Consider the following 24,429-nt stretch of genomic DNA (forward strand, 5'->3'; position numbering starts at 1 on the left):
TAGTGGCAGCTGAATCAGGTCCCCAGCTGCCAAAAGAAATTTGCAAGATTCATAAGCTGTGCTGAATTTGCAAGCTGTACCTAATGTATGTGTCTAAGTTCTGCAATCAGTAGCAGGAAACTGTCAAAATCACAAACATCCAGAGCACTCCTGAAATAAAACAAATCCTATCTTGCAACTCTGACACACATTATTATCAGAGTCCAGCAGAGCACTGTGTCAGGAAATCTTCAACCATCATCTTACAAGTGTTTGACTTTACGGGAAAAATCGTATGCTGAAAAGGGAAGAGATTCCACTGAGTGGACCAAACTGTGTAAGAAGATGTCTAGACCTCTGCCCCCAAATTACCCAAATAACAAACACTTTAATGCATCTGCTCAGAGTAATGACGAACCCTTGAAGTTCAATTACGCTGGAATTGCAAAGTGACGCCCGCTCCTGGGGCACAACCGCTCGAGATTTTGTGTACGCTCCCCATATGCACAGCGGCATCGGAAAACTGCAGTCGGAGCAGCCACAGCACGCACACCTTCGGGCAGGGCTGGGATGCTCCCCTCACGCCAAGCACGAGTGTTCAAATACGCAGGAGAAGCCTTTCTAGTTTAACACTCAGTTTGGTATATAAATTCTGACGTCATAGCATAGATCATCTGGACGCAAAGGTGGAAACAAAATATGAGCTGTCCTGCCTAGCAAAGCAAAGTCAGGGGTAAGGTCTGACCTCACGCACGTCTGTAAACTGTCTGTGGGACTCACTGCGAGTATCTGAGAGTCAAAAACTGGTCTTCAGATTTCAAATATATGAGGGTTTCATTTATATGTAATGAAAATCAAATGTACGCACGTTATACTTTATAACACGTATCATTTCAAATGCTATGTTAACATAAAAATCTCAGATAAAGCGATAAGAACTTTTATACACAATGCCTCATTTGCACAAAGATTAAACTCACAAAAAGACGACTCTTGTCCTTAAAAGTAATGATGGGCACTTCACAGCGTTTGTTCAAAAGAACACAACATTTGCCTTCAACCTCACTACTGTATTCACAGCAGCAATAACGAACATCATTTAAAACAGTTTGCTCTATTAACCATGCAGATTATTTCTCTGTTACGCTGTTGTAGGTATGTCTTGCAAACCTACCTAAAATAAAAGAATTAATGTGAGGGGGAAATGTCCTATTGCCTTCCTTCACATAAAAATTTGAATATAGTTTAAAAAATATTAGTTATCAATGTATTTCACTAAATTATTTATTGGAATACATGTATTCATAATATTGAGATAAACGTATTAGAAACAATTATCACGTCAAGTATGGTTTTCATGTCATAACGTAAGAATATGTCTGCTTAAATTAGCCTTGTCCTTAAGACCATGTAAACAATCAGCATCTGAACATTAGCAGTTGTTTGCTTTTGCTTTTAATAAATAGATAACAATCACAATGCATTTAAAACAAGTCACTTAACTGTCCCTGTACATTAACATGAAGAGATTAGTTGCTGACACTGGTTAGCAGAAAATGACAAGTCCTCTCAACAGAAAATTGGGCCTTCCAAATATAGGCATGTTCCTTGATAGGAGAAAGTTTAAAGTGCAAATATACTGTGAAAAGGGCCTCTAAAAATGGCATCACGGAGCTCCATGTTTCTCATCTTTTGGTTATCTCACAGGTTGGGAAACTAATCTTCCCGGCTGAGAGCTAGCTGAAGCAGCCAGAAAACTGTTAAATTAGCAACTTGAGGGCAGGGTGCTAAGAAGGCAAATATGATATAAATTTAACCTCCATGTGTTGCAAATAAAATTAATTTATGTGGCAAAGAAAAAGAAAAGGAATGTTAAAATCAATTCCCTGCCACTGCTAGGACTTTTTCCAATTCTTGTTTGTTGTCCAACCACAGCCATGAGCAGGAATTTGATATAATTGGCATCACTGACAGCCGTTAAGACAATCTGTATGCCTGAAGTACTAAAATGTCTCTTTATTACCTATTTAAAGTGATTCAAGTGCATAAAAATGGTGAAGATGTGGTGCTCTGTTCTAAAAAAAACGCTACTTGTTCCAACCATGCTGATAAATCTGAGCTTGGGTCTCCACTGCGCATATGCCGGCATGCTAAAAAAGCCCAGGAGGAGATGCTGGTGGGGAGGTTTGTGACAGACAACCTTGGCAAACCAGAGAATGGAGAAAGTTTCTCCCTAAGCACACCTCTGCAATGTGCGGAGAGCTTCATCACTATGGAAGGCATCAACTCAGAAGATGGATATTGGTGGTCATAAATGTGAAAAATTTCTAAAATCTATGAATGATGATTTTCTAATGCAAGAAGGTATAATGCTTTCCATGATTTTACCATTTCGGGCAGTGTTGTGATGGATAAAGACAAACGGGTGCCTGCCTGGGGTTGGCCACTGAACCTGACCTGATGACATTGGGTGGGATTGAGCAGAGAGGACTCAGCCAGCAACATGCACTCTTGGTGCTTCAAAAATGGTGTTTTCTTCAAGGCAGGAAAAGGATCAGCAAATTTAATCAAGATGAGATATTTAAGCATAAATAAATAAATGGTATTTTAAAAAAGATTGTTGGAGGACAAAAAGACCTAAGACAGAGCGTTAGTCCTCCTGGATCAGCAAAAAAGTGAAATCAGTTGAGGAATATAGAAAAAGGTGGCAATAGCTTGTTATTGGCATAAAAAGATGATAAGGAAAGCTAGTTATCTGAGGAAAAACAACCCATGGCTGGCAAACTTAGCACAATGAAGAACTTTGTTTTATATACAAGCAACAAATGCAATCCATAGCAACCATATGTCGATTTTCAGATGGAGATGGTGAAACTGTAAATTACAATGGAGAAGAAAGTATGAAATTGTTCAATATATGTTCCTCTACTTGGAAAAAAAAAAGGCTAAGTGTTTGATGAAGTACATTGTTTTTTGCTGCTCATCAATATCTTCTCAGGGATAAATATTTCTAAATCAGCAGGCTTGCTGAGTTTGTATTCAAGAGTCATAAACCAGCTAACTGGCTATTGATGTTAATTTTAAATAACACTTAAAATAGCAGAGAAGTTACAGAAGATGGAAAAAATCCTAATCCAAAATTTCAGACAACACTATTTGCACAGTTAGCCTGACATAAATCTCAAGAAAAATAATGGAAAAATGGATATATAAGTCCATAAATTCCTACCCTAGGTACTGTGGATGTGAAGAATAAGTTCTGATTTTTTTTTCATTGGAACTTTTTACATGTCTGTCTTCCTCTGTTGTTCTTCTTCCCAGGAAATCTACTCTTCTTCAAGGAAAACGATCCCAGTTCATTCAAATTTTCATTGCAAGTCATCTGCTGTAGAATAATCATTCTCAGTGCTTGCCACTCTATCCAACTGGCGATGTCTTTTTGGGGATAACCATTGCTTACTCAGCTGTTCCTGCAGTTGTATGCATGCACCAAGGGAGATATGGGTAACTAAAACTGGAAGTTTGGAAGAGACTGCCCAGTGAGGATGTGTCATCACACAACACAAAGGAAAGAACCAATGAGATGAGCACCTGTTGGGAAGTGATGTAAGAACATCTGTTCTTGCCTTGGGCTGGGGAATGAAGCTGAGGCATGCTAAAAAGGCCTTTCAGGAACACAACGCTCTGACATTGAAGTCTATTAATGAAGAAGTAAGGTACAAAAAGGTAGTTAATTCAAGCCAATGCAACTTACTGGAAAATAAGTCTGAAACAAACAAACTCAGTTTCACTCTTTGACAAATTAGCACGTTTAGCTGGTAAGGATTTATATGCAAGTAGAGTATATTCAATTTTTTGTCAGGCATTTGATTTATTCCTCCAGAACATTCTGAGCAGCAGGACAAATTATGCCAAATTTGCTAAGCATTTTTAGAAAGTCTTTTGTCTCCTTTTTCTTTCCAGCAACTACTTCCCAGGTTTCCCATGAAACTTCTGGAAGAAAGAACCCTCTATACTGTTGTTACACTGGAGCCACTTACCTGCTACGGTTGGCTGGTGATGACTGCTGCTCTGCTGGCTGTTTGTTTCCAGGCACTGTGCCTAGCACCTGAGTCACTCCCTCTTTTCTTTGAAAAGAGACATTAAAAAGTCTTCCTTTTACTAGGAGGATACGTTCCTCATTTCTTCTTTGGTGCTGTAAACTATTATCACAAATCTTGGTGAAACTTAATTACAACTCAAACTTAATATTAGGCAGAAATTGATGTTTCATAAATTCATGAGGGGATGAATGGCACAACTCTAGAATTCTTGTTCACTCACGAAAACAGGTTAGAAGTCAATATTCACTATTTCTAAGAACCTGCAGACTAAGCAGTGTGCAAAGGTAGTTATCATGGAGAAACCACTATTGAATAGAGATGTTACTGCTGGAGTATTCTACAGCTACTCAGCAACACAGCAAGTAAATATAAATTCACTGGTGGTAAAGCTTCTGTAAACGTGAAGATGGGCAGGATGGTTATCAACAAGAAAGATGATGGCCTTTTCTTTGGTGTTAATCTGTTGATTTGTTTGTTTTTTTTTTTTTTTTTAAAAAAAGCTACCTGCAACATTTAATAACATTACTTTAGAACCAAGAAGAGCAGCAGCTCTAGGAAGGCTATCACTGGAAAAACACCTCCTAAACTGACTCTCTATAGTGTGGCGATAAAAGGGTCAAATGTGGCTGTTGGCTAATGAAACGGGAGAAAATCAGGCAGTAAATATTTGAAGTCTGTGTATCGTACTAGTGAGATGCAGACAGGTCTGTTTCAAAGAAAAAGATGTTGAAAGACTGGAGATGCCACAAAAAAATGTATAAAAGCATTTGAAACCTGGAGAAATTAACTTGCAGTGAGACTTAAAGAACTCAATCTATTCCGTTTCTCAAAAGAAAATTGAGTGTTGACTTGATTCCAGTTATCTAATTCACACGGAGAAAAAGCAAATGTACTAAATGCCTCTTTAACTTAGTAGAAAGGGGCACAGCAAGACCTAATGGCTGGAACCTGAAACCGGACAAAGTCAAACCAGAAATGAGCCACTCCTCTTAATAGTTTGACAAATTATAAAGGGAAGGAAGCAATGGATTCCCCATCTCTTGAATCCTTCCAGCCAAGGCTGAATGACTTTATGGAAGACACATTTTAAGCAAATGCAAGTTTTAAACTTCAGCATAACAACATCTGATCAAAAGTTAAAGATCTATATATAAAAGTGGAGAAAAGTTATCTAGATGTCCTTCCTGGTCTAAGCTACAGACATTTATGAAAAAAAGATAAAAAGCTTTCAACTGAAATTATGCCTTTTGAAAAATTCTACCAATTCCAAATCCAGATTTGAATTCTAACAGAAAATGCAAACTGAAATGTAAATGATATTTTGGATGTTAGGTCAATGCAAATAAAAATCTTGCTACTGAATTTGGGATTACATCTCTCAGGGAATACCTCCTCACAGTGCTGAGCTCTAGCAGGAACACAGCTTTTACACAATTACACTGATGTACCAGATCCCTACAGATGTTCTGGCTTCATAGTGCTACTGAGGATGAAACACAGAAAATACTTTTAAAAATTGCTGACAGTAATGTGGATGCAACTTGGAATACAAAGACTAACATTCAAGCTCAAGCTCACAAAGTACTTAATGAAAACTTACTGAGACCTATGTAAAGAGTTTCACTATTGCTCGACTGGAGCCTGTAGGTATGTCACAGCTGAAATGAGGGAGGACTATGGCCTTCTCTTCCACCCTGTGGAAAACACACTTTAACCATGCTTTAACTCACCAGTTAAGCACCAAGGAGCAAGGCGTACTGTCTGATGTAACGTCGCCTATGTGCACTAAAAGACTGGGAAGCCACTGGGTATAAAAAGATGCAAATGAGCCACCATGTAAGGAAAGCTTTTGCTGCCATGACAAAAAAGCAAGAGGAGGTGGAAAAAATCTCTATTTCTGCTAGGGCATATTCTGATATACCCTGGAGGAAAAAGTAAATTTGAGTCCCACCCTCACAGAATCACAGACTCATAGGATCATAGAAGCATTTAGGCTGGAAAAGATCTTTAAGATCATGAAAGTCCAACCATTAACCCAGCACTGCCAAGGCCACCACTAACCCAATTCCCCAAGTACCGCATCTACAGGTTTTTTGAATCCCTCCAGGGACGGGGACTCCACCACTGCCCTGGGCAGCCTGTTCCAGTGATGGACAACCCTTTGGGTGAAGAAATGTTTCCTAATCTCCAATCTAAACCTCCCCTGGCACAACCTGAGGCCATTTTCTCCTACCCTATCGCTTGTTATGTGGGAGAAGAGACCGACCCCCACCTGGCTACAGCCTCCTTTCAGGGAGTTGCAGAGAGCTGTCAGGTCTCCCCTCAGCCTCGTCTTCTCCAGGCTCAACACCCCCAGTTCCCTCAGCCGCTCCTCATCACACTGGTGCTCCAGACCCTTCACCACTTGGTTGCTCTTCTTGTTCTAGTTTTTCCCCTTCAACAGACAAAACTAGTGTGGATTGAACTATATTAGATTGGCTTTTTAGCATTAACTTAATTATACTTCACATAGTCTCTTTAAAGTGTCAGTCTAAACTGTCACTTGGAAATCTGAGGTAAAGTTGCACCTGCCTATTCAAAACACGAATGTGTTCGCTATTTGCTGTACCGACATTGTGCCTGCAAGTGCCGTTAAGGAGCCAAGGCGTAAGTATTTTAACAACACAACTGTGCAGAAGACAGGCTAAGCAACACGTGTTCTGGCATCCGGCATCTGCATGGGCTGAGAAGAAGCACAAGCACCGGACAAAAAGTCCCTGAAGCCAAGAGGAGGACTTCAGCCAACATGTAGACAGATGTGGATATACAAAGCGCTAATGAGATAGCATTAAGTAGTATCGGCAGCAATGGTCACAGCAGCCTAACCGTTGTCAAACACTTTGTAGGAAATATCTGGCTGTAATAATTTACATTATTCATTATTATCACAATCAAAGACAGCCTCAGGGACTCTGAGGCAAGCATACATCACTCTTAGTTCACTGCACTCCAAAAAAATGCAATGGTAAATACATACATTTGAATACAAGAATAATTTCTGATAAATTCTCTAATATCAGTATTGCCTCAAATACATGTAACTATTTTGTAGAACTGTACACAAATATGAGTGTTTTGTCCTGAAAAATAGCAGTACTGGTAGTATATCAAACTTCTAGCAGGTCATATAAAAAGTTATAAAAATGCATTATGAAATTGAAATTCTTATAAAATCAAACTCTCTGACCGCAGCAACATCTGGCAATTCAAGTCAACACTTTCAAATTCACATTTTCATGTTTACTTTTGAGGCTCCGGTGTTCTGGAACAGAATCTTCAATATCACTCAACAGGTATTTATAGATTTTGTCCTTTCCAAAGCATTGTAAAGCTAAGCTACTGAAAACACAACACAGGAGCTCTCATCCAGCTAGGTATTATACACAAAATGAAAAGCTGCCTGCAACACCTGAGGCTGAGCAGAAGACTAAAAGCAGAGCGCCTCTGAAGAATCAGGAGTAGTGAAAAAGCTACTTACTTCCACGCTAAGATGTTAGTTAAAGTTGGACTTAGTGCAGCAACTGCCAGAGCTGTGGCTAAGACAGGCTGATGCTTCAAACTTTCCGTAATAATTTCCAGTCCCCGACGGACGACGTACAGCAGCAGAAATGGAAGTGCAGGACCAACACTTGCCGCATGTGAGGGTGCTGACATAGGGCTACGAACAACCTTCACACTGCAGATACCAGCATTCCTCCATTTGCGCTGTTAGTGTTGCAAATGCCTTAAAACAAACCGATCTGCAGCTGAACGCAGGAGCCTGCCACCTTGACAAAACGCTGCGGCGTTTAATCTTTTCTCCGAAGTGCAAAGCTTTTATTGACAGAACTACATGCACATGAAGGCATAAAATGCAAAGAGGTTTACAGTAAACACTGATTACTGTAATCTTAATCTCCACAAATGACTAGTGAACGTGGAAATAACATTTTTTAGCACAATGGTATAATCTGCCCTATTGTAAAAAGTGCGTGGTTTTGTACTTATTTCTTACATTGCTGGAGTTACTGGACACCTAGCCCTGGTCACAAAATACTAATGTCAGAAAACAGCCCAGAATGGTCTTCATAAAATCGATTAAAGACTGAAAAACGGTAAACTGGTCTAAAAGCTGCTAAGGGGATGAGCCAGGTATTGTCCCCGTGCTTAACACAGTTTATGATTGTTTCTGCCTTGCTTGTTGTGAGCAAGATACATAAATGTGTAAGAATGGAAGTGTAGTGTGGCGCAAATAAAGATGAGGAAAAAAAAGCAGGAAGAACTAAGTTGGTCCTTCCCTATGGCTGTCACAAGCCTCACTCAAGCAATTACCTCTGTGCACAGACCCTGCAGTGCTGCGGAGCCCATTTAACCTCAGTGGAGATCCTCCCGTTTGAACCCCAGGATCTCCTCAGCATGGGGTGCATCTGCAGCTCGACGAGGCTTTTCTACAGAAATACGCAGCTGAACTCTCTCAAAACAGCGGGCAGAAGTCACCTGTTAAGCAAAGCCAACAAAAACTACCACCTCCGTAATCTAATGCGTAATTCGTGTTCCCTGGTATCAACACAAGCTTTGCAAGAAGGGCTTTATCCGATGAGTAGGTGCAAGCGTGCGCGGGGGCCAGGCTGCATGCCTGCTCTACCAGGGAAAGGCTCGCTGTGCAACTGATGCGCTCGCTTTCTTGGATCAGTGCTTTTAAGCAGATCTAACAGTCCAGAATAACTTTACTTAAATTTACTGTAGCCCCACGGAAGGATTATTGATGTTATTCTATTACTTAGCACAAAGCAGCAGTCTCAAGGGGACTGTTTAGTACCATATTCTTGTCTTGATATTAAATCAAGCTATGCCAAGGACTCAAAAACAGCAGGTAACAAGCTTTTCCCTGTTTTTCAGTGAGCTCTGCAGAATCTCATCTTTCATTTGTTTTGAACTGCAAGTCTCTTATGTGCATACAGAAAAATCTCTAAAAAAACCACAACCCAAGCCCTACAGTACATAGTGTGAGTTTAACACAGGCAGGAAGGCTTTCGGCTGTGATTTTACCAAGAGGCTCAATGGATGACAACCCTGCTCCTTGTTGGGACAAGCTCCACCAGGCCCCCCTTCCCTTCTCCCCATTAAAAGGATTCTAAAAGGAAAAGCAGGAGAACAACCACTATCTGAACCTCCACGCAATGTGAAGGATCTCCTTTTGGTGCTGAGACATTGTGGTGGGTTGACCCTGGCTGAAGGCCAGGTGCCCACCAGAGCCGCTCTCTCACTCCCCTCCTTCACCAAACAGGGGAGAAAAGGCATAACGAAATGCTTGCAGGTCGAGATAAGGACAGGGAGAGATCACTCACTAATTATCGTCATGAGCAAAACAGACCGAACTTAGAGAGGGAATTCATCTAATTTATTACTAGGCAAAACAGAGTAGAGGAATGAGAAAATAAAATCAACTCTTAAAACACCTCCCCCCACCCCTCCCATCTTCCCGGCTTCAACCTTCCCCCCCTCAGCGGCAGAGGGGGACAGGGAATGGGGGTTACGGTCAGTTCATCTCACGGTGTTTCTGCCGCCTCTTCATCCTCGGGGGAGGACTCCTCTCATCGTTCCCCTGCTCCAGCATGGAGTCCCTCTCACGGGGTGCAGACCTTCAGGAGCAAACTGCTCCAGCGTGGGTCCCCCACGGGGCCACAAGTCCTGCCACCAAACCTGCCCTGGCGTGGGCTCCCCTCTCCACGGGTCCACCGGTCCGGCCAGGAACTTGCTCCAACATGGGCTTCCCACGGGCCGCAGCCGCCTTCAGCTGCCTCCACCTGCTCTGGCGTGGGGTCCTCCACAGGCTGCAGGTGGAATCTCTACACCCCCTCATCCTTCCTCCATGGGCTGCAGGGGGACAGCCTGCTTCACCATGGCCTTCACCACGGGCTGCAGGGGGATCTCTGCTCCGGCGCCTGGAGCTCCTCCTCCCCCTCCATCTGCACTGACCTTGGTGTCTGCAGAGTTTCTTACATCTTCTCACTCCTCTCTCCGGCTGCAAAAGCTCACTCTCTAAGTGTTTTTCTTCTTCTTAAATATGTTATCACAGAGGCGCTGATTGGCTTGGCCTTGGCCAGCAGCAGGCCCGTCTTAGAGCCGGCTGGCATTGGCTCTATCAGACACAGGGGGAGCTTCTAGCAGCTTCTCACAGAAGCCACCCCTGTAGCCCCCCCGCTACCAAAACCTTGCCACGCAAACCCAACACAGACATGCAAAGCTGACCGTCTCACCTCAGTTTGGACAACTACCACTACGTCCACTCCATACTCATGTACGGACCTAAACCCTACACAACTGTCTGGCACACCACACGGTTACGGCATGACTCTGTGAGGTCTTCGGAAAGTATACCAATAAACCCCCCCTCCCCCCAACGTTATGTGAATATTAATTACCATGACCATGGTTTCTTTATTGGCATGCAATGGAGCTTATGGAAGGCTGGACATAGTCCTGGGTAACTGTCTCCAATGGCTGTGCTTGAGCAGGGGGTTGGACCAGGTGACCTCCAGAGGTCCCTTCCCAACTCAACCTTCTGTGAAGCCAATTTTTTTCCTTCTATTTATACCTGTTTATTTCAATATATCTGTAAAAACCCCAAACACTTGCAGCAGCCCGTTAGAAATAATTTTCTGAATTCAAAGTAAAAAAAAAGAAGCTGTGCTTGGCCTGCCTAGATGAAATGAAATGTTTTATACACCATACGGAGTCAAACTTGATGTCTGGTACCAGGACATGTGACATGAGGACTCTCTCAGGATACTGTTCAGAGTTTAAAACTCCGCACCAGCAGCACAGGTCATACCTGTACCCCAAAATTAAGAGTTTGCTTTTCTTCCACCAGCCTGAGATCACTTTATTCAGCTACATGAACTAATTCTTGCACTTTTTTCCTTATTACAAAGACATATTTTCAAGTCTAGGCTCTTCCATGAATAGAGCTTTTCTTGACTACTGTCAATGTTTCATTCTATTGTGTCATCTTATTTGTCTTTCGATGTTATAATTTCCTTATTTTACAATGTTTTAACTACATTGACTGCAATGTTAAAAGAATAGCTAGTGATTTGGGGGGTCAACTAGAAAGGATTTAGAAGGATTTGACTAGGCAGTTCATTTTACTAATGTTACAATAACTTCTTATTTGATTATGTAAATGAGTGTTCATATCCACTTTGGCAAAATACTGCAAAGTTTTATTTTCTCTCCTAAATAAAAAGTTTTCACTGGCACAAACACATGAGCTAAGGAATGTATCTATCTTATCCAGACACTAAGGTCCTCCCCATGAGGCACCCCAAAATATTCATATTCGGGAAAACAAAGGCCATGCTTACCTGGCAAAATTTACCCCAATACCTTTCCTGGGCTGATGTTTTGCCCACCATCCTGCAATTAAATTTAATTCCTGAACAGGAGCAGGGATGGATACAGATCCATGGATCTGCTTTCTCCCATCCCTACTTTCAGCTGTTCCTCCCAGCAGCTGCTCCAGTAGGATGGCTTCCCAAAGGGCTTGTGAGCTTTGTGAACATTTCTCCAACTTCCAGAACTAGGAGAAATGTTGCAAGGTCTCAGAGGCATTAACTGAACTACAACTATGGTTAGCAGCAACATGCTACAACCTGTCATTAAAATGTCTATCCCATTGTCTGTATCAAATTACAAGTTGACCTCCAATCTCCTAACCAGTGAGACTCCCACCCCTACTTAGTTTTATGTGATGATCTTTATTGTACAGACTGCTTTTAAAGTCCTTCTCTGCGCAACATTTGCCTACAGCTTAGATAGATAGGTAATGGACCACCCCCTCTGAGACAGAAGTGAGGTCTTCTGGTTTGACTCCATTAGGAAGGTGGATTAGGACTGAGGTGGAAGATGACCTCAGGTCTAACAGAGGTCCTTAATGAGGGCTGAAATTGAAGAAACTGAAGGCAGGAGACTCTCAGAGGGCACCTCCAAGCCAACAAGGTGACAGTGCCACCTTACCAGTGGCAATGGTCCAAAGCTGGATACCAGAGAGGCCTGTGAGCCAGAGAAGGAGCAGAGGGGAGTGATGCTGGACAGCCCTGTCCAGTAAAAGATAAATGACAGAGGGACAGTGGCAGACTCCTCTCTGATGAGGAAGAATGCCTTGCTCTTGTTGGAATAATATGGGAAGGGGAACAAGACAGGTGGTGTTGCATAGATAGCCTCAACAGGAACTCCACGTCTGATGGAAGATGTTGGGAGATACATCTCTAAACACTGCATGAGACGCTTTTTAGGAAAAAAACCACAGGAAAACTGTGTTAAATGGGAAATTTTAGAGGGAAAATCTCTTTGGGGTGATGATCACCTGTGGCAGGAAGATGTTAAACTATGACACTAGTGTGCAGCCAAATCCTTGAGATGTGGAGGAAAGACCATGAAGGCGGGACCCTTGCAGTACCCCACCTCTAGTCACGAGGACAGAAAATGGATTTATTATGGCTTACTTTCTCTGTATTGTTGCTCCCACGCCCACAACGTTTAATTGTTAAAGTGTATTCATTTCTTTTTGTAACTGAGACATGAATGAATTGCAGCAAACATTTTAATTACTTAATAATGCTCTAATCAAAAGCTTAAACAACTCTACTTAGAAATACAAATTGTTTTCCAGTTTGATGGCCATGTATTTCTCTCTTGAGACTTCTAAGGGAGAGACTGTGACATAATCTGAAGTAGGCACTGCTCACAAACTGGGGTTGCCTGTAAATCCCAGTACATTGAGTGGCTGAATATCAGCGCCTTTTTGGAAAACCTGGCTCATGAGGTGCGACCGAGAGGCAGTTATTCCCGAACTTACTTCTCAGTGCAAACACAGATAAAAGACAGGGTTCCAAGCAGAAAAGTGAACCTTCCTTCTGAAAAAGGTTTATTTTTAAAAATCTTCTCTCGTTGCTCTGATTGCTCTCGCTGTCATTCATTGAAATACCAAGGACAATGCTGCCAGTTTTGGAGTGTGGGCTATTTCAGTACTGCAATTCTCAGGAAATGAGTGAAATAAAACCTCTCACATTAAATACTAATGCTCCTACATCTAGTAGCATTTCATAAATTTATTACAGATTACCCTAATGCTGGCTTATGTCATTGCTTATATAAACACACTGTAGGAATTATTCACTTGTTCCTCTGTAAATGTCTTACAGTAAGACATGAATACAAGAAATATAAACAAAAACATATGAGCAAATTGATAATTCAGCAGTAGACACATAAAGCTATACTATTTTAAACTGTCTTTATATTATAAAGAACCAAGCTGGAAAGAGTTAGCATCCATTGTCCAAAATCTCTGTCAAGAACTTCTAAAACGTCAGTAATCTTAATCTAGTGGCATTGTACGTATGCATGAAATACAAATAGCCAACTTTTACAACTTTTACTGGCTGAAATCCTACCCTATTTAAATTAATTCTTCTGCGAAAGACTTCAATGTAGCTGAGAATTCATTAAGTGGAGTACAAAAGTTATGCCCACTATGACCCATTCTCAATAGGAATGTAAAATTCAGACTTATTCACACCCCTATTACGGCATCAGTCTGTTTTTTAAATAACACTTAGGATTTCTTTTATAGAATACTTTTTACATTATTTACATAGGATGAATACGAAGAAAGAGAAGAGAAGCTCAGATGGAGGATTTTCAGTGCTGGCAAGTGTACTGTAAATACTGACCAGTTGCTACCTATGCCTAAAGGAGCAAAAAGTTGGTAAATGAATGTTGAATCTATGAAAATTTTAGTAGTATTTCATTTCCCTGAGCACTAAAGAGCAATGTCAATGCTATTGCACTGTGTCTGTACAGAGCTGATGATCTGCGTGGCTAGATCCCAGCCCACAGCAGAAATGTGATTTCAGGTCTCTGGTTGTTGTGAGCTCTCCAAGTACTGCTAAATTTTCCAAGACTTAATAATATCCTGCAGTAAACTAAATTTCATCTGCAAGGTTAGGTCTCATTAACAACCTCACAAATCCAGACAGATATGAATCTCTAACTTGTCAAACGAACAACTGCGTCTCACAGAGCAAGGTCAAACACTGTTCCAGCTTTTAAATTAATATTGTATAGGCTGTGTCTTCCTTTGAACCTGATTTTATATTCTACAGAAATATGCTACCTATGGCTTTTAGGAAATCTGATAATCAAACATGAAAGTTCAGTAACATCTTTATGTATTTTAGATTACTTTCCTACAGAGATTTGAGATTTTCCTGTTACACTGACAATGACATCTACTTTCTGGAATTATTACACATTAACAAAAGTCTCTGTATATTATTTCATGTGCTCCTTCTGATTTCCGATTCATGATTCATTAATGAAAGAGTGTAGCTGAGTATTTCCAAAACAACAGAAATCTCACATCAAGATTCTTGGACACTGTAAATAATTTGCTATATAAGCTAGACTTATGTTAATCAGGATTCAGGAAACTGTCTTATTCCACTTAGTGCTATCTTTCATTAACGTACTTCTTCAAAACCTTCTTGCTTACATAAAGGTAGATATTTCTTCAAGGATCTATGATAAAATCCCTGGTTTTCATCATTGCTATTATTTTTCTTAAGCTCCTACCTATAATGTCACCAATTACTTAAAGACAAAGAGAAAAGAAGACTAGAAAAACATAAGCTACAAGTAGACAAGAGAACTTCAATCCCACGCAAAGCAAAGAAAAAAATTAAGAGTGGGCTGTATAAAACAGCAGCAGCCATACACCTTCAACCACATCTTGGCGTAGAAGGGTTAAAATGCATTCAGAACCAAATGCATTTTTAGATAACCACGCTGCACAAACACGTACGCTGCCTTACTGCAAACAAACCAACGTACCTGCAGAGACGCGGGGGCAGTCGGGCAGCATGGACTCCACCGAAGTGTCCAGCGGCTCGGAGCTGGACACCCAGTTACAGCAGTTCTGTAAGAGCAGGCAGGCAGTTTTGGGGTAAGTCAAAAAAAAACTCAGAGCAAAAAGAAAAATAGAGACTTTGCAAGTAAGGACAATGATCACATCAAAATACTCAAACTGATTTCCATAGCAGTCCCAACAGGGACTGGAAGGTACGCTGCACTATAGTTTCTTCACACTAACTGGCAATGAGATATTGTAAATAAGTAAAAAGAGAATTCAGGAGATTTGTTATGTGCTTAAATGTCATGTCTTTAAGTGCTACTTGGAGTGCCACTGGACTAAAGCAGGAGCTTGGACCAACCGGTGCCTGAATTACCCACTGCACATTTTAAGCTTTTCCTTTCTGTAGTTATTAAAGAGGTCTTGATATAAACACTGAGCTTGCACACTTGCCAACATTAAGAATTTTTCAGGGTGTTTTGATGTAATGGGCTGTGGAAAGAACAGTTGTGAAACCATAAAACAACAGATTATAACTGAATGAAATCCATCAAGATAGCAGATTAATATTCAAATAATTGGAAATATAGCTGAGATGAATTGCGCATGAACATTTAAAAATGCAAATACAGGTCTTCGGGGAATTATGTTCAGGAAGCATTTACATTTACCTTTCATTCCTGAACCTCTGAGTAGGACAAATTTACCATGATTTTTTAAAAATATTTTGCTCCAAATGCTATCTATTCAGAGAAGCCTATGAATTGAAGTATTCAATAATATGCTTTTAATAAAATATACTGAAATGACACCAAAGCTACTGAATTGAAAATTTAATTATAAAGCAACTATGTTTTTAATAAGATTGCAGCTGAACTACAAGATCTACATGGCTTCTGTTATTACAAATCTCATTTTTCTGAAAACCTTATTAACTTCATTAAGGGGAAAAGAAAAAAAAAAAAAAACCAACCACCTGCACAACTTTTTGGAAAGACCCAATAAATTTTCAGACAGATTTCTAAAAAAATCATCCCATCAATCATGATTGTAAAAAATGGATGATTGCTATCCTGGTAAACAAGCATGTATTGTGTATTTGTAGATGCTTGCTGCCCTAGTTGTGCACCATGGAGTCCGTCCTCACTGTGGAAAGATCCTTGACTGGTAGATCAAGTGTCTTATTGTATTTCCTTAATTCATTCTGTCTGGAAGAAGATGTCAGCTGTGTTGCAGTGAGGAGAGAATTTCAAAGGCTTCAGTCCCCACCAATAAAGGGCGAGGAATGGCTTTTGAATAGATTTGTCAAGGCAACCCTACTGTTCTGGGACCAGGGAGAGCAGGAACAACATAAAGGAAGGGTTGCTGTATGAGATTAGAAAGTGAAGTTCACAAAGCATGGCAGATTTTTGTAAGAAACAGTAGATCAAGGAAACTATTGAACTCGATGGAAAAAAAAAAAAAAGAAGAAAACAAACACACTACCCAGTAATGTAACTTTTTTAGTAAAAAATGGTTAAAATGGAAGTATTTCACAAAGGCTTTAAGATTTAACGTAGTAAAGCATTATACATTTTACAATTTGCATGTATAATTTTAATTAACAGCTGAATGTGAAATTGCAAATGTAAGATGGTAGAAATCATAAAAGAAGTAGATTTTTTTATGAAGTATTACATTCATTTGAAATAAGTAAAATTAATATTAACTACTGATAGAACACTACATCAGAAAGCTGGAGATAATACAGAAGATTAGCACACAATTAACCAGCTTTTATATACAATGTGACACTTGCCTGTAAGAAATAAGTATTCTCGAAAGCAGTGTCAAGATATGTAAATGGATGATTTGTTTTATCATTCATCACAGCTCCTAATAAATTCAAAAATCATGACTTCTATAGGTACTAAAAATAGGCCACCAATGATACAGGAGAGATAGCTCCAATGAAGAATTACTTTTTTAACAATTCATTCTTTCAATGACAGCAATTAGCCCTACAGACAGGCAGCGATTAGGTGTATATTTTAATTATTATTCATTTTACCAGTAGCCTTAAACCTGATTAAAGTAAGAGATATCCAGGTGATATGCTAGTCTTAATACCACTCAGCCACACTTCACATATGTAAAATTCTTCTTTCTTATAGGAGATTTTCAATGCTAATGTAAGTTATGACACTCCATCCACTTTTTAGGCCATTAATCATTTAACTTATTCTTTAAGATCTACTTTCTGCAAATGAAATTAAAGGTAATGCACTTGTCTTATTCAGACTAAATGCTTAAAGAAAAATGGAGTTGTCAGATTCAAATTACAGGATTTAAAATTTCAGTTTTACTACATAACATATATTTCAAGGTTTTGATTTCACATAAAGAAAATGGGGATTTTTCTGACAGACCCTGTAGGGGTTACCATTCTTTATATTTTTAACATTTAAGTCAGAGCTGTCAGACTGCATCCCAGGTGATTCTCTATTCCCATCAGTCACGGCCTATAAAACTGTAAGGTTAAGTCGGGAATAGGCAGTCTATACACAAAGTTTCACTAAATCCATGGGAAAAAGTAAAATCTTACAAAAAGTTCAGGATACGACTAGTTTAAATTTGCCATGTGCACCCACTGTTTTAGCATTATGCAACAGGGACGTAGAAAACACGGACATGAGCCTGATTTGGCAAGGAAGAGACTCATAAATGGAAGTTTAGTTGATCTCAGTTTAAAAAATGTGATTTGTAAAATCTCAGCAACCCCATGCTTAAGTATTAAATGAGTAACGAATGCACGGCATCATCCTTCACCCAAGGGTGGAACTTGGTGCTTGCTGGCCATCACCCAACACCAGATCATCTTGGACCAACTAGCCGTTGGTAGGTGTACCGCAGCAAATACTCCAGCTTTTCATCAGAAAACTTTGGGGCACCTCAGGAGTAATTATATCCCATAAAACTGCTGATGGAAAGGATTTTTTGCCAGCTGTGGAAATCACCAAACTGTGTCACAAAGAGCTTAAAGTGGCTTTTTTATCATTGCCAGATCAAGCCAGGAGCACTGGATGCGCCCAGGACTTTGCTCCAGATACCAGACAGCGTGTGGGCTGTCTTCCTATATGTCTCTATATTGCTGTGCAGCAGGAAGAAACACAGGACTTGATTCCTACTATTTTGACTGCTGACTTTGAAGTTCATAAATGGCTTTAATCTGGGTTATTTTAGGGGCTGGTATGGGCACACAATTTCCACGGTCCTGTAATGTGCTGTCTTTCATACCCTAAAGAAATGGAAGAGGTCAGTGGACAAAGACGTGTTTATAGAGCCACATGCAGACGTATATACCGCAAGTCTTTAAAAATCCCGGCCTCACCTCTCGCATCCACTCTCGAATAGTTTTCCCAACTTCTTGATGCCACACATTGTGAACTGAGTCTGTCAACGCCACAGCAGTTACCTTATTCTTTACTTCTGCCTCTCGTTGAATCATCTGTTAAAAAATATTGGCTTTAAGTTCTTTTTTCCTATTGAATAGAGTCTGCTTAGTCACAGATAATGATCTTAAATTAAAAAAGAAAGAGCAATACAGGTTCAATACTTGACTTCACTTGTTTTAAAGTTTATACAAATCCTAACAGCTCCAGAAACATAGAAAGACCTAATATTTTTGATAAAAGAAATAATACTAACTTTTAACTGACTGAACTATTCAGTCCTATTATTTTCCATGTGGCTTGACAATTCTAGGATTAAAGGTATCATAGTGAAAAAATGGAAGATTCCCTGAGGACACCTTTTACAAGCTTCTCCAAGTTCCTATTTCTGTGCTTCAGGGAAGCTGGTACCCGTGGTTCACTGTAAGCTACTCATGACTATCATCTACTAATTTTCAGTAGATTGCTGTAGTTTTTCTGATGTACAATCTTACTTTGACTTGTATGGGTTTTTTTTTTTCCTTTTCTATCCAATTTAGCTACCTTGCACTCCCACCGTGGTCCCAAAATTCTTTGTGGTCTCTCTTATACATATGCTTACCCAGCTAATGCTGGAGCCTCTCAACATTTTTTAAGATATTAAAGAGCCTCTGTTGTTGCAAATGACAGTATGACTAAATAATATTAGTTCTAAAACCAATTAAATGATTGCTGCAAGTAACACAAGTGAACTGACAAAGATGCTGTGGAATTCAGCGCTGCTCTGCAAGATAAAAGGGACTGGGAAAGAATAGTTTGATATCAAAGAGAGACAAAAAGGTTTTAATCTCCTGACATGAGTGACCCTAATTTGTAACACTGGATCAAAGAAAGTATAATGAATTATACTTATAAACCCAGCATTTCGCAACTACTGTCTTTATCACCATGTACGCCACACTAAAGTTAATTTTTTTTTCAGCTTCCTTTTGTATAAATGGCAACTTATACAACATTTCTCAAACCAGGCATTCTTTGTTCATGCTCTAGAAACTGCTTATCAGCATACAGGCTGCACCTCTGAAAACACTGCTCTACAAGAGACTTTTACAATGGGGATGTGAATTATACTTTGCATCAGAAACTACAAAATAAACATCTTGATCAAGACTTTTCGTACAAGAGTAGCGTTTCTCCGTACCTTACGCAAACTATCTCCTGGCTTCTTCAGAATATCATGCATATAAACCCTTTTGACCAAACAAACCCTCTTACTTCCAATTCCACATAACCATAGTAGGATATTCAGAATTATCACATCTTACCTTTTTTTTGTTTTGTTTTATTTACATTATGCATATTTTAAATCAGTGTAATCAAATAAATTTTCTAAGGGAAGAATATTCATGGCTATTGGTCAGGTAATGCCAACACAGAGCTCCCCGTCCCAGATTAAATTAGGTGTCCACCTTCCCCAGTACTCTGTCTTTGGTAATGTCAGTATTACATGACTTGGGAATTCAGCTGAGCTTAGGACAACTTGGGCAAGTGTGTATGAAGAAACTCTTAAGAGTAATCTTTCTTCATGTGAAACCTTTCCATACACGCCATTTTTTCCATCAATTACCCTCCTGTGGGGCACGTTTAACATCTAGAATTTTTGGAGGATGGACATAACAGGTATGTGTGTGCAGGACAAAATCACACAAAACCCACTCGTTTAGGACAAAATATCATCTATTTCAAGTGCCTGAGCTTCATTCAGCTGTAACACGATACTGACGTTTTCAACCAAACACCTGATACCGAGCACTGAATTTCACTGTAAATATAAAGACAGCAAAACTCCCTCCACGATGAAACCATACGTAAGAACAGTGAACCTCTCAGGATGATCTTCAGGCCATTGCAGGAACCATCGGTGATTCTGGTAAACTGGGGATGAAACTCCTGAGGTCTGGAGGAAGGTAGAGCCTCAAAACAAGGGTTTTTATCGATGCTACAATTCCCATCCCCAAACCTGTATGGTCATCTCAAGCACCCACAGATGCTTTGTCTCTCAAAGGGCCGAGTCACTCAGAGCTTCAACCAGCCTTGTTCAGCAGAACTTGGACTCACAATGAGTATCTCATTTCCAATATTCCGTTGCGTTGTGTTGTGCTCTGCTCTGTTCTGTCCTGTTCTAATAAATTCTTTACAATTACACCAGGCCCCAAATGTGGTTCAGATCTGCTAAACATCTGAAAATATTGGTTTTGAGACTGCAGCTTTACTGTCGCCTTCATCAGGCAGAGCTACGTGCATGAGATGATCATGGAAGAGATTGCAAGGGAAAGCCAGGCTGCTTTCAGGAGGGCTGTGGCTAGTCCTTTTTCCTACCAGCATCACAGCGATCCAGCTGCTTTACCTTTACGTGACAGGTAAGGCAGCATCAACCTCCTTCTCTAAACAGGACAGCATCTGCAGAAAGACCTGCTGAAGAGCTGCAGGTCCTGCTAGGAGCTGTCAGGAGCTTGTGTTACCAGGCTTCTCCTAAACCCAGCACGGCAGCCAGTGTGGTTAGGGGACCGGACCCCCCCGTTCCATGTACTTGCCATAAGAGTGGCTCAGAAATCCTACTAGAAAAAAAGTTCTGGGAAAGAGACAGTGTCTAAAAACAAACCATTAAGCCACACACACCCAACTCACACTGAACCTGGCTGTCTATTGAGTAAGTTTTAGAAACATGCCGTATGTACTAATATTCCTGTACCAGGGCTGCACATTCCAAGCACTCGTTTGCCTGCACCGTCTTGCGCAAAATGCTGCGATTTAAACGGGCAAAGGAACAAAAATATCATTGTCCTTGAAGTGCACGTACCTACCAATTACTCGGAGTTATTACATGCTGGGGGAAGCTGAAAATCGTCACCAGCTCGTTGTGCTCCAGCATGACTTCCTCCATGAAGGGCTGGTCTTCAGAAGCACTGCTAATGACCAGGAAGGGGAAAAAATACGCTCTGCTTTGGAAAAGCAGTCTTTTCTCAAGCTATTGTGTCCCACATTTCTGATTCGAAAACTAGCCACCCAGTTCATCTAAGAACATCACCTTTTTCTTCAAATCACAAGGAAATACAGACGTGCAGTTCCCTTCTCCCTTTCTAGACCCAGCTCAGGTTTGCTATTCCCAATTTCTCTACGCACATGGAAGAACTGGCAGCCATCGACCACCATCTCTTCCTACTCTTTCTTCACATGGTACACACAGTCTGTGCTTTTCAGATCATATATGATATGGAGAATAAAACGCAATACTCGACAGGCTGCTCGCGTTTGCTGCTCAGCTTTGTGGGTGCCTGCAGAACGGTACTCTCTTCACGAAGATCAGCAAAGAGACTGAGCCTGACAATGCGAGGTTTTTTTGAAAACTCATCCACACTGATGGGGTCAGGACAAGGGCTCGTGGATGCAGCAGCAAAGAGGGATTGAAGGGATTAACTGAACTTCAGTTACGGATTTCTCTACATCCAGCCCAGAAGAAATAAGTTTTGGTTGGCATCCATGCGCTTATGAGCCAACTTGGAAATAAAAATAGACAAAACCAATACATCAAGTGGTGAAAGGATCAAGGATATAATCTTCACTCAAACAAGAAGTCTAACATGTCCATCTTTTAAGTGACACAGAAATGTCACAACACAGCATAACAATAACAATAACTTGAGCAATAACAGCTCAAGTTCCCTGCTTCAATGGGATGCTAACTGATAATAATAACCAAGGAGAACAGATCCGGGTGATGCTCAAGCTGCAGACCCTCTTATCAGGGATAATAATTTACCCTGCACAAATATACATGTGCTTTTGGCCACAGAAGCTTCAATACTTAGTTAATGCTTCAGATTCAATGGATTGATAGCTCGCAGTTAAAACATGTTTATCTTTTCTAAGAATAGTTTTGAATTCACATAAATTTAAATTTAAAAATTAAGTGAGTAGAATAAAATTGTTAAGAGTAAAATATATTAACATTCAACACAAATGTAGCTCCCAGCTGCCATTCAAATTGGATAGAACTACAGAGTTGTACCAAATTCCAAGGGAAGGATGCTATGGGATGCGTGATTTACTCTTGCCAGGCCTAGTTTTATTTCATTCAGCCAGTACAGTCTTTTAAAGTGCACGTGCTGAAACTGAAGGCTGCAGGGAGACCTTAGAGCCCCTTCCAGTCCCTGCAGGGGCTCCAGGAAAGCTGGAGAGGGGCTGGTGCCAAGGGCAGGGAGTAACAGGCCAAGGGGAATGGCCTGAAGCTGCAGGAGGGGAGAGGGAGATGGGATGTGAGGCAGAAATCCTTCCCTGTGAGGGTGCTGAGGCCCTGGCACAGGGTGCCCAGAGAAGCTGTGGCTGCCCCTGGCTCCCTGGCAGTGTTCAAGGCCAGGTTGGATGGGGCTTTGGGCAACCTGGGCTAGTGGAGGGGGTCCCTGCCCATGGAACTGGGTGGGCTTTGAGGTCCCTGCCCACCCAAACCAGTCTGGGATTCTATGATTCTATGAACGTATTTAACAGACCACGGAGTATTTAAATTACTCCAAATTACATTTTGTTTTCAGGATAATGGTGTTTTTCACTGAAGCAACAATTGCAAATGAAGACATAAGGATTTTATCTAAAGTTCATTTTATGCCTTACACTTTTTGTACATCACTAAATTCCACAGACAGGAAGTTTTCACAGCCTAGGAACTACCTAATTTCCTGCTCAATGCACATTTTCAAATCCTAAACTATTTTTAGCTGAAGAGATTTTGCAGGAAGCCACCTCTCTGTGCTCCCCTTCACTGGATGGTTTACGACTCCACTCACTCTGTCCTTAAATTCCTTCTTCTTCTTCCAATTATTCATTTCTAGTCAGAAGTAGGTAAACCAGCACTTCTCTGGTAGGTAAACCGGTTCTCAATTATTGCTGCGTCGCTCCGCACACCACTCTGGGTTCTCTAGACTTTCCCAACCATCTTATCCAAACAGGCATTTCCATTTTGCCTTTGTCTTTGTGTTCCTTCTTTGTAGTCACCATAAAGTTTGGTTTTGTAATTTATTAACCATATATCATCACTACTTTGTATTTGATTCCCTATGAATGGCAAGTCATAGACCAGTGTGCACTGCAATAAGTGAGAAAGCATTCAGGTAGCTTTTTGAAAGTCCTCTCTATGCCAGTGGTTGAAAATTTGTTCCTTCACTTTGCAAGGGAAAATGCCAATTATCTATTCGCACAGGTATTCAATTCTATCACTTACATAACCAAGAACTTGAAACCTCCTAAAAATGCATTCCTTAAATTCATATATATTAATTACCCATTTATTGGGTATTTAATAAGTGTTCTACTGCTAAACTGTCTTTTAGGTCAGATGGCAATCCTCTCTAAGTTTACATTACACAATTATCATTGCTTTGTAATGACAAAAGGTCGATACCTTTATTATCTGTACTGCATGCATATAAAACATAGCCTCTTATATTACATATGCTGTATATTAAGTGTGTATATATATATTTAGAATAGATGATAAAATATATCTTTGATATATATTTTACAGCGTAGCACTCTTGTCAAATGAATGCATCAATATGCTAAGAGGGGACTCAAAGGTCTGATTCTGCAAACATGAAAATCCATTAATATCCCAATTAGACTTTAAGGAAATGGCCTGTGGGAGCAACTCTTTGCAGCATTGATTCCATACTCTTTATACCTATTCTGACAAATTTAAAATGGCTAAAAATTCAAACCTCTGAGATAGTTAAAAGGAAGCCTCTTTGTTCTTATGGGCTCAGACAATCAAATCAACCTCCATCACTTCATTTTTGGGGAATACTTACTCTTCTGAGTTACTTGTAATTAGGAATGAGGAAAAATGGATTGAAAAAAAAAAAGCTGTCAAATTTCACTTTCTCTTGAACTTTTGAAAAAACTTTTCACCTACTTCCCCTGCCTTCCATTGCAATTTCACTTGTGGCATGGT

At 40.3% G+C, this 24,429-nt stretch overlaps 1 protein-coding gene across 3 annotated transcripts in view; it reads right to left on the reverse strand.

The window, feature by feature from the left end:
- Window positions 1-24,429, reverse strand: part of FAM172A (family with sequence similarity 172 member A) — a 267,639-nt gene that overhangs the window by 58,634 nt on the left and 184,576 nt on the right. For all 3 annotated transcript variants that reach the window (XM_054810178.1, XM_054810179.1, XM_054810180.1), the window contains 2 exons: window positions 18,386-18,502; window positions 14,997-15,081 (listed from right to left, as the gene is read on the reverse strand). In XM_054810178.1, coding sequence (XP_054666153.1) covers window positions 14,997-15,081; window positions 18,386-18,502 — 202 coding nt within the window. The remainder of the gene's footprint in view (window positions 1-14,996; window positions 15,082-18,385; window positions 18,503-24,429) is intronic.

The sequence above is a fragment of the Grus americana genome, chromosome Z (assembly GCF_028858705.1).
Source record: "Grus americana isolate bGruAme1 chromosome Z, bGruAme1.mat, whole genome shotgun sequence".
In the NCBI taxonomy this organism is placed as follows: Eukaryota; Metazoa; Chordata; class Aves; order Gruiformes; family Gruidae; genus Grus; species Grus americana.